The sequence below is a fragment of the Homalodisca vitripennis genome, chromosome 7 (genome assembly GCF_021130785.1).
Source record: "Homalodisca vitripennis isolate AUS2020 chromosome 7, UT_GWSS_2.1, whole genome shotgun sequence".
NCBI classification, from domain to species: Eukaryota; Metazoa; Arthropoda; class Insecta; order Hemiptera; family Cicadellidae; genus Homalodisca; species Homalodisca vitripennis.
The window spans coordinates 31,752,525-31,764,915 of record NC_060213.1 but is presented as its reverse complement, the minus strand read 5'-3'; the positions used below and the strand labels follow the sequence as shown (position 1 = coordinate 31,764,915).

Below are 12,391 nucleotides of genomic sequence, written 5' to 3'. Positions count from 1 at the left end.
AAAATATCTCGAGTATAAATTAACCTAGAATAAAAAACTTTGCATAAATATATATAAATAAATATTATAAAATCTAGTTAAAAACGGTTCAAATGGTGGCAAAATTTTCTCCAAAAATGGTGCATGTGACATAGTGGAATTTGACAGAGAGTTAGTGTTCATGTGTGAATTTGTCTTCTGGGCAACTATAAGGCAACGATAAAATCTCAGAATAAATCAGTTTGTCAAGAAACTAAGTACAATCATATAGCACTTTAATGTGTAACATTAATGTGGAAACTAATAAATAAGGTAAAGAATTTTAAATGTTGTAGGCTTATTCCTTCATTGTTTAATAATAGAAACTCAAATTCAGATTCGAATCATAATATAGTCAGAAGTAAAAAATATCCAGCGCTACACTATAGATAAAAAGATATTATAAAATATAGCATGATTTGTTACTTTTAATGGGCTAGTGGTGATATTACCTGATGATATTGATATTTACTAACCTTAAAACACAATGACCCTTAGCAAAATAATGTATAATAGCAGGCGTATATCTCTGGCCTAGGCTGAAAGTAATGGAACCGATAATGCCTCTGTGAGAGAGGGCGCATTATCATGACAAAAGTCGTATCAGCGAAGGTATTATGCACCAGACAAATATGGAGTCCGTGAGGGGAAACCTAAACATCAATATTCTATTCCTGGCAAATCCAATAGCGATGTCTGGCATACGAATGGTATTTTTAGTACAATATATGGCTGAGTGTCTTACTGAAATATTCACACACTAACAACACAGTGATGGAATTAAATTACACAAATATTTGCTCATAATTTACGAATAATCCTAATGCCTACAGGCAATATTAATATATATATATATATATATATATATATATATATATATATATATATATATATATATATATATATATATATTAATCTTCAATAAGAATTCTTCAATTATTGTAATAAACATTTTCTATATTTCGGCTTAAGCCGTCTTCAGGAAATTACAAAAATTATATAAATAGGGCTATAAGAACAGAATAAACATAAAACATCAACACAGAAAATGAAAAATAAGAATGAATTATGTATAATGGTGAACATATGATTTAATTTTATAAATTCACTTTGTTGACTAAGTCACCTTAAATTTAATCCACTTGGAAATTTTGATTTAGTGACGAGTTGATGGGCTTGTTCCATGGTTCTCAGACTGTGTGTACTTAAATTTTGTGATATTTTTCTAATTGGTTTCACTGAAAATGCTTCTTCAAAATTTAAATTATGTATTAAGCCATGTGCCACTACAGGTTGCTCTGTTTTTTTATGTTTATATGCATACCTGTGCCCAGTCATCCTTGTTCTAAGAGAATTTATCGTTGAACCAATATAATCTTTAGTGCATAACTTGCACTGAATTTGGTAAACAATATTTTTTGATTCACATGTTAAGTCTTCAAATATACTGTATGATTTTTGTGTAGAACTACTTGTAAATGTTTTTGAAGTAGAGCACATATTGCAAACTAAACACCTGGGTTTATTGCAAGGATGTGACCCAACTGTCATGTTTTCTTGGTCTTTGTGCTTAGGTAATTTTGGATGGACTAAAATATCTTTCAAAACTGGTGGTTTTCTAAATCTTATTTTTGGAATGTATTTGAATATGTTTTTAGTTGAAGCAGAACTGTCCAATAAACTGTATGCTATTCGAAGTATGCTAAATTCATGTTTATGACTTTCTTGCATATAGCAATATGTTCTTAAAAATTTCAGCTGATATAAAGAGTCTATTTTAAATTAGTTTTCAATGTTAAAATATAAGCTTTGTTGCCTGTAAACATACTGTAGTCCCCCATAAATTTTAAACTTAAAATGAACAATTTACTTTTAAAAACAAGGCTTGTTCGCATTTAGTATTGAAACATGACAAAAAGTTAACCAATTCAAACATTAAAGAAAGTATTAAGAATCAAAATTTATTTCTATATAATATTTTTAATATGTCTATACATTGCATAAAGTTTAAGTGTATACTTTATTTCAGCCACATATAGGTAAATACGTTTGAAAAATCAGGTTTTTACGAACTTCTAAATAAAATGAAAGATCAGAAATTCAAAGAATTTGTTATTCTTTCTCAAAAATTTCACGAATCACCTTTCAAAAGATTTACAATCCAAGAGAAACTTAATTTGAAGTCTATATACATTACCTATACCGCCAAGAATCTTTGAATAACTTATTACATGCTAAGATAAGTAATTGGTTCGGAACCTCGTTTTGTCAAGCTTAACTTCCAATCTTAATTTGCAGTATAGTGATTTAGGGGCAACACGTATTTTTCCAACGGTCTTCTAGTATTTATGGGAATTATGAATGAATCAAACAAGAGTGTTATATAATCTTAGAATTATTCATATGTTACATATACTGTCAAACCCCTAATAGTACTAGACAAAGATACAAGAACTGTTATGATATAATAATTGTTTTATAACACTTACAATTGACATTGAGCGTAATCCGTTTGCTAACTGCTGGGGGAACATCGTTGCTTGCAATGCAGAAGTATGCTCCCATCTGGCGTCTGTCCAGCTTCACCAGATGTAGGCTCTCACCACTATAGGACTCTACTGCAAACGTTGTTATATTTATGGTATCAAAGTCGTTAGAAATTATTATTTTAAAGCCAAACAAAGTCAAAGAATGTCTTTTTCTAGGCAAATTTAGACCTAAGTCCTCTGGAGACAAACAACTTGAAGGTAACTTCCGAATCACCAGCAATGGCTGGGCAGGCAGGCTATTTGCAAGACAAGGATCGCTCATCGGCCACCCATCCAAGTAGCAGCCACGCTCGACGTTGCTTGATCTGGTTATCTTGCGAGTACACCCGTTCTCGCTTCATTGCGCCAGTGTTCATTAAAATGTGTTACTGATAAGTATGGTTTAAAAAGACAATACGATTTTTGACGGCTGCCATTGTTACGTGTTACAAAATGTATGACACTACTCTTTGAAGATTAAAATGTACCCTCCACCTTACGTGTAAAACACTTTTTGCCGTTTTTGATATTGGCTTTTTGTACTGTTACAACGCCTGGGTTCATATTCTACAGTCTGTAATTCAAGCAGTGGACAAACTTAAAGCATATTTTTTTGGTACAGCCACCAGATCTGCCTAAAACACTTATTATTTCCTTATTCTCTTCTCCTATTAAATCACTTATATATATGTTATATATATATATATATATATATATACTGTTTTAAGACATATATATATATATGACATATATATATATATATAGATATATATTATTCAGCAACTAGATCATCAAAGAAACTGTAGCATTAAGCTTAATAAGGTATTGTAGTAAGGGAAATTGCTGTTAAATTATTTGGTTCTTTTTATCTATAAAACGATAATATATGTAAATGTTACTAAAAATACTCTAACTACAATATCACAAGACACATAAATTAGTAGCTGTACCAGGAGAACCAATTTGGATTTTAATTTACAAAATAATACAGAATACATGATAAGAACATTTAAGTACAAGGTAACATTCTCATTTTCTTTCCACCATATGCTGTGTTCACAGTTGGGAGGCGATAACTAAATCATTGAAGTGAACACGCAATAAAACAAAGTACAAGACATCGAGAAATGGGAGAACTGCCTACAAGTTAGCGTATTATTGCCCTTATTTTCAGTCAGTATAATGAAGTTATGAATAAACTTTCCGGTGAATGAGCAATCTTTCGTATCTGAAAGCCCACTTCACTTCAGCATGGAATATCTGAAATAGTTCGTTTTCAGGCTTTATTGTTAAACTTTCAGCTCTCGTGAAGTTTTTAATTACCTCCACCGTCGGCTATCAAAAGTCAGAAATAATTTCAAGAGTAAATGACTGTTATTTACATACAACATTACATATTACATTTATTTATAACATTACATTCCATGCATACTTATTTCACCTATTCCAAGGATATTTACAACATTTTACAGAATATATGAAACTTAATATAATGCGTCTAACACACACATATGGCTGTTGAGCAGTTTAATGATGTAATATCAGGTACAAATAACAACTCCCGTATTGTTGTATTCACTCGTTTATTAGACTATCTTCACATGGTGCGTGAGAACAGTTCGTTATCAAGTGTCATTTATCTCCTATCAATCATATCAGTATCGGTAAATAAACAACTATTTTATTGTTTCATTATTTTATCCTTTTCAATACGACCATTCTTTCAGATCATGTATCATGTTCTAAGTATTAACTTTATTTCACGAAATATTCTATGACTAAATAATGTTGTTTATCAGTACTGAAATGCCACTTATAATTTACTGTAATATAAATTTTCAATGTATAATACATGTGTGTGTGTGTATATATATATATATATATATATATATATATATATATATATATATATATATATATATATATATATATATATATATAATGTATATAAAATATCCGACAATCTCCAAATTTTTTTACCACACACAATTGTTGTTTTCTTAAGATATTTTTCCCGCTATTACTATTTTAAAAACACCATTGGTTGGTAACAGTTCACTAATTCTTAGTTTTTTAGACTTGCAGAATTCCTTTCATCCCACGTAAATCTATTCTTAGAAATAATCACGAATGGTTTTTATGTCACAAGTGTTATGATTACTTCCAGTACTTTTTACGTCAATATACATTACTGCACGTTTTTAAAACGAAAATACTCGGTAAGTAAATCCTATATAACTATGTAAGTTTATATAGCTATTTATTAACCAAAAACAGGCAAATATTTTATTTAAGAGTTTTAAATGCGTTCATGTAACATTTCTTTTGGTACATAAGATTATGTTTCTATGTTGGAAGGAGACGCAATACTTACATTTAAAACTTTCAGATTTTTTATATTATTGTGATTAGAATTCAGGATGTGCTTCCTATGGTAATCAATTTATAATTTTTGTTTAACTAATACATTTACCTTTTGCTTTTGTAAAACTTGGTAAAAATATTCAACAGTATTATAAAAATGTAATACAAATTATAAGTGTATGACATTAAAGCTATGTATGAGAAATAGCTTATTCGTAAATATACGATAAACATACTATAACATTCACAGTCTAAAATAATAGTTATTTAACTAAATATACCTTTAGTCGTTTCTTTCGGGGTTTTTCTGACTACTATGTGCTCGCTGTCCTCTCGCCTCCAGTTGATCCTGGGTGGAGGATGTCCTTTAGCTCGACAGGTCAAAGTCGCATTTTCTCCTTCCTGAACTGTAACGTCTGAACTCGTTCCCTCGTCCTCTATATCTGGGGGTACTGGAATAAACGACCTCTTTTTATATTTCTAGTTATACCCTTAATTCACGCCAAATTCATAATAAATCGGGGATACGGTGTATTGGTATAAAATAAATTTCCAGCATTCAATTGATAATATTGTAAGAGAAGAATAATTAAATTTGTATATGTATATAAATAAGAGGCGATATATAACTCATGAAAAACACATTTTAAGTAGTTTACGACAAAAACATTAAGGTCAGAAGTCCTCAAACAAAGAGGCTATAATGGGGAGGTTTTATTAGATGTGAACGGCGAGTTAGGCTCCAGTTCTCCATCTTTTTAATACAGCGTCTGAAATGTCACGGTTTTACAGACTTTAATCCTGGAATCTGCCACTATGTTCGTCTCAAAAGATCGAAAAAAGTCAACGAAGAAGAAGCTCAAAACCAGAATTTACATCGTTTTGATATCGGAGACTCCTAGATTACAAAATTTATCATAATATATTATACTATCATCCAGGTGATTTTAATTATAATTGTTGCAATTTTGCAACTGATAAGACATTGAAAGTTCCAGCTCACTTGGATTCCACTATACGTTATATTATGTAATCTAGGTGGCTCTAAACTCAAAACGATGAAAATTTTTCGTTTTGAACTAATTCATCGTCGAATTTTTTCGATCCCTTAAGATGAATGTGGCCCCAGATTTCAGGAGCCAAGTCTAAAACAGCGCGCCATTCTAGACGATGCATAAGCGGGAGGTGAACTGGAGCTTAACACAAATTCAAGGTATCAGTGGTCTTGCTGGAACACATTTCACAAGCTAGGCTTAAGAACTCCAATTTACTAAGTAAAGAATGCTATTTGGTCGTCCAAAACTGAGTAAGATGTTTTATGTTTCGTATGTATTTTTTGTACGGGAGTGTGTCTTATGTAAATGAATTATTATGAAGATTTAAAATAAATTTATTTTTGAATATTCAGAAATTAAATTACTTAATACCACTCTATATTTATAACTACTCCAAGATTGAATATGAAGGGCTGGGATGGAAATCATATTATTGTTGATCTACCAGTATAAAAACATTAAGTAGCATTAAGTAGCAGTTTTGTATGATAAAGTAAATTTTAACACGGAATAAAAATTACTACCTGTTTATCATAGATAACATATTTTGGTAAAAACTTCCGACCATCAATGAGAAAAATTTTTAAACTAATAAATGAACTGTTCCCAACTAGGATTTTCATAGTATTGATTAGTTTGAAAAGGATATTGGGAATGTATAAAACCCTTTTACAATATATACAATGAAATACGATTAATATTGTCTTCTTAAGCGTAAAGCAACCTTAAAATTCAACTTCAATCAAGTTTATATTTTATCTCAGTTTTTTAAGTGCGAAAAAAGAGAGCCGGTTAGCTTAAGTTCCGTAGGCCAAGATTTATGCGCTCTGAGGCTTTTGGTAACAATCCAAGTCTTGAGAACGTATTGCAACGATTCATCATTTGGTACATCAACAGTAAAAACCGCTATAGGAACTGAGCCTATTGCTCTTTCTCTGTAACAAACAAATAACAGACTGTACGTATATATTTAGATAATATTTTACTACTGCAATGTCAGTTCATACAGCGTTCTTTAATCATTGATTACTATCAATTACTTTTATGAAAAGATGTAGTGGCAGGAAATATTATATATCTAAAATACATACATATAAATGGCTTCTTTTTCCAAACCCATTTATACAAAATTATATTTAATTTTAAGCTTAACTCGATGTAATCAGCTCCTAGAAAGAAATATACTCAATGTTTAAGCCGATTGCTAGTATATCGATTAAAATTTTTTTCAGCCAATGTCCATAATGATCAATTCTTGAAATAAAACGATTGTACGTATTTTTTCATTATATATATTTTTAAATAATCGCAACTGATATTATTTCTAAGCTGTAATACAAAATTTAATTAAATGCATACTACAATTGTCGCTCACAGATAAATGCTATATAACAAAATCTTGGATAGATTACTAGTTTGATATTTGAAACTGAATACATTTGCTAAATAGGCATATTCTTTAATATGGGTTAAAAATGTCCTGTAAATGTACTGAACACAATGCACGTAACCTGGTGAGTTACCTTAAACTGTATTAGGTTTTAGTTTGAAGGAACAAATATTTATAGGCCTAGATGGCTAAGGGACTCCAAATTTGACTCGAGTTGAATTATGGTGATTTTTATTACCATTAAAATTGTCGTATTTAGATATATGAGATGATTTTTTTAATTTTGCCATCAATATACCACATTAGTCATAAATAAGCTATATTATTATGATAACAAATCAGAGTTATAGATATTTTAGTATATTTCCCCCTTTGTGGAGAAGCATTTTGGAGGAATTCAGGCCAATTCTTCGTTGAAGCCTCTTAATGAAGTACTGCACACTTACGATAATTATGAAGTTTTAAAGATGGGCAATTTTTCACTTTATCCTTCTAGTTTTGTACAGAGACTACTGGTGTAAAACGTCAAGCGACTAATGGTTGTTTGTAAGCCCAGATCCAAATTTGTCTGTAAGAATGTTTTTATAGTTTTTACGAATTACAACTAACTTATAGTACTTCAAGATGAATATAAATACTCTGGATTTTCCCACCTGGTGGTAAAAGTATTAAATAGCAACTTGGACTTGGGCTGTTTAAGATAAAAATTATAAATTTATATTGATTTCAAAACAGCTTTATAACAATAACTCAGATGGACAAAGAATGGCTTGTTAAATCTAATACGTCTATAAATGGATTTGGTTCCACAGTTAATCTTCATGATACTGCTGCGTTTAACAGATTTGACTTCTAGAAAATGGAGTCAAGTTGGTCTGGAGGGATAAAGAGACTAACAAAAGGCTGGCGACGAAGAAGTTGAAGTATACTCTTTACATCGTTTTTACAATTGGACTACAAAATTTGTGTAATCTGGCTAAACAGTATTCTCATTGTCTCATCAGGTGAACAGCTGGATTATTATGGATGAGACAATGTGAATACCTCATAACCTAGATTACACTATTGTTTGTAGATACATCTGATTTAAAAACGAAGTAAAAGGATATTTGAACATCTTTGTCGCCAAACTTCCTTATCCCTTCAGACGAACATGACTCCACGTTTCAAACTTCAATTCTGTAACAGCATCAGATTCCAGATGCAGCACTAAGAGGAGAGTCATCTGGTGATAAGCTCAAAATTCACATCTAATATATCTGTGTTTGACTCACTATGGACATCTATACAGCCGATTTGTTTCTTCATAATGCTCGTGTTGATCTGGCACATGTAGCACCCCTTGTCAGCTTCCTTCACCTGCCGGATGTGGAGACCCCAGTTGTTGTTGTCGTGGGTGATGCCTATCCGGGGGTTGTGGGTGACAAGCTTATTGTGTAGTGTCAGTATCGTCTGGTCATCCGCCTTCATCCATCCAACCTGAAGGCATTTATTGTATTTATTATGTATGATTATGTATACTATGTATATTGTTATGTATATTATGTAATTATTTGTATTTTAACAATTATTATAAGTTCTAATTAAAATGCATAGCTAGTAAACTTTTGGAAATATATTCCTGAAAATTTCGTACGTATTTGCAGAATTATTACTTTAATAGTAGCCTTTCATTCTGTGGTTCATTTCTACCATGGAAATTGAACATTCGTTAAACACAACTGGCTGGAAATAGATACGGCAATTATTAAATTATAATAAGCATAAGTATATAATAGTACAGTAAGTAAGATAGTATAGCATTGTTTTATGTTTTTAGTCCAATAATTATCTATCTATTTATTTACGAGCGAGTAAAATCGTAACAGTTACTAATATTCAAATGTTTTCAATAAGCTCATTCAAGCTCATTATGCAGACTTTAGTTTTAGTTATGCTTCTTAGAAGACATAATAATGATAATAATGATCAGTAATATTGTAAGATTTCAGACTATTAAGTGAAGGGACAGTAATATTTTCAAATTTTACTTTTAAAAAGTGAGCGCCAAAATATTGCTTCTATGTCTAAATAATATGCAAAATTTATATTCTATTTTAATAGTTTATTTAAATTTTCTTTCCATAACAAAACTTACTTACATGTTTCAGTGTTTCTCAATTACTGTTATTAGAATTTTGAAAAATAAATTGTCTCCTTATTTTGTAATAACTCTCAGCCAAGAAATAAAATTAGATTCATGAAAATGTATAGATTATGTATTTTACTTTATAAATATTTTATATAGGAGCGCTGTGAAAATGAATTACAAAGACGACGCCCACACAGTAAAAGAAAATTATTATTTAGTTAATCCACCTATATTGTTCAGGAGTTATTTTCTTGCCATGCAAGACAGTAAGAACAAAATCATGAGCAGGTTGTTTTTATATTCTAAAAGAATTGTAAAATAAATGGAATAATACGAAATAACTCAATAGTTATTTATAAATGGTATTTTGTCTCAAACTAATTAAGAAATAGAAAATATAAATACATTTTGTCTTTTATTCTTTAACAAAGGTACTGCAAAATTTATGTTTTTATTACATAATATATACAGAATTTCATATAACATTAAGTATTTTGTGTAGGTTTGTTCTTAATGACATTTAATTTGCTACACTAAATATTTAATTACGTTTCCAAGACATGTACTTTTGTTTTACCTAATAAAAAAAGTTATACATCTCTATGTTTACATGAGTTGTTACTTAGAAAATTAGTAAAGGTACAGATGAAAAGTTGTGGATTACCTAATTTTATAAAGTGAAGTTGTGGAAGTAAATTACAAAGGAGATAGAGAGACAGTAAAAGGTACACCTGCAACTTGGTGATGTATCCTGCACTCAACGAAATCCTTTTAATGGCGAGAGCCATCCAAAACTTGAGCAATTAAACTCGCTGAACACCTTTCTTCCCTGAAGAAAAACATTTAATAGTTGTTGTTGCTTTTACATCCGAGAGCCACGTTTTAAGGTGAATACTTTTGAAGATTCTTGTTTTTTCCATTAAGTAATTAAAGCGAACAGCTACTATTTGTTGTAGTAATTTCACATTTTAAAGTTAAGTATTATTAGGAGCTTTTTAGTCCTCAATACGTAACGTTTATTAATACCTAGAATGTACTATACAATTTGCAACTTATAGTAAAAACTAAAAAAATTTCAAACGATAATTTTAAAAATAATCATTTCATGTTTTTATAAGTACGAGTACACTCTGAAAATTTATGTATTTTACTACACTTAGTTTTACGTTATATAATTTCTATAGAGTTGGTCAAAAATCTCCTTTTTTAATTAATTTGTTTGAAGAATATAAAAAAGAATGTTTTTGCTGTAATAAAAATAAATTTATACTCTAGTATAATATGTCCCTTCATTGGACAGGTCATAAAATCATTTTTGAAAGTTATCTTAAAAGACCTCAACTATTTTTATTCCATAAAATGTTTTATTTAATATTTTAAATCTTTAAGTTGTATGGAAGTTTTGTATAGAAAGTCTAATTCCACCAATATTTATGGTGTTGTTTCATCAGTAAAAAGTGTTGTAATAAGTCTAATATACTTATTTTAAATAAATGTTATATTAAAAATATCCTAGGAAAATTATCTCACCCTATAGGTTCCCAGATCCGTTGTTGGGCAAATTAGAATGGCTTCTCTTCCCAACGCCACCGTGACATTTTTGATAGGACCATTGAAGTCTGGGTCTTCTTCACCTATCGTGAGAGGTCTGGTCGGGGAAAGCTCTATTCATACACACTTGCGTCAATAAAATAATGGAGGTACAAAGGATACAGAGTAAAGTAATTAGTAGATGTAACGTTGAAACAACACATTGAATCTCTTATGACTGAGTAATATTCATTTATTGAAATAAACCAAGTTTTGATTGTTCCTTACGACTGTGAAATAAAAAATCTTAAAAAGATCTTTAAATACATATTTATAGAAGGATATTTCAGTTTTAAATAACTTACTATTTTTAATCTTAATTGAGCTTTATTAAACTTTAATTAAACCCTGCTGAACAGTAATGAAAAAGGTGGTTGTAATTGTTTTAATATATTAGCATACTATTATAATCATCAACATATATTACAAGTCAGTCGGGTTGTGGCAACAAAACACCTTGGTTATTCCATTTATACTGTTTAATATTGGTATGAGTGTTAAAGATTAATTTCTTTTTACAACATTATTAATAAAATAATTAAAGATTCATTTACATTGATAATAAATAATAAAATCAAACTGCCAGGCCTGCAATGATATGTCCGGTATAACAGTATATTCCAGGAGCAAAAATAAAAGTTCACAATATATCTATTTAAAACTGAATGTTTTAAAATTATATTAAAACATATCCAGTATTAATACAGTGGTATCATGATCAATAATTCTATTGTTTTAAAACAATAATTTGGTTCGATTACATGTGTTTCGTGGATCGTATATTATATGTTTTAATATAGCTCTAATAGTTAGAATAAGGTGACTGTAAGTTTAGCTTTTGTCATAAATTTTATTTCATTTTAATATGCCACGAGACCAGTTTTTATTGTTACCTGACGGCTGCAGATTGCATCGACGTGTGTATTTATAAAAATGCCTAATAATGTTAATAATATTTCTTATCCACGACACCTGAACATTTAGGACGTTCTCCTGTTTTATTTAATTGAAATTATTATGAAATCAGCATCCGTATAAAATGTTTTGAGTAATGGCTTGAAATGCTGTAGTATGTAATATATAAAAAAAGACGGAAAATGTTGGAGAAAGTATAAATTTTTCTTTAAAACTGTCTGGTTATATTAGTCACAAGATTTCGGACCTATGGCATCGTTGTATGTTACAAAGAAGAAGAAAAACAACGTTTCAAGGACTGAAATCTACTATCTTCATCACGTGAAAAAAATGCCTAAGACACAAAAATATTGAAATGTGCCATGGGACTGTGACTCAAAGTTGAATAAATTACGTGATA

At 29.9% G+C, this 12,391-nt stretch overlaps 1 protein-coding gene across 1 annotated transcript in view; it reads right to left on the bottom strand.

Moving 5' to 3' along the window:
- The window catches only part of LOC124365794 (lachesin-like), a 51,677-nt gene that overhangs the window by 12,134 nt on the left and 27,152 nt on the right, over positions 1-12,391 (bottom strand). The window contains exons 3-6 of the mRNA XM_046821814.1: positions 11,017-11,150; positions 8,630-8,834; positions 5,192-5,362; positions 2,508-2,636 (exon numbers count right to left, since the gene is read on the bottom strand). Of these exons, the coding sequence (XP_046677770.1) occupies positions 2,508-2,636; positions 5,192-5,362; positions 8,630-8,834; positions 11,017-11,150 (639 nt within the window). The remainder of the gene's footprint in view (positions 1-2,507; positions 2,637-5,191; positions 5,363-8,629; positions 8,835-11,016; positions 11,151-12,391) is intronic.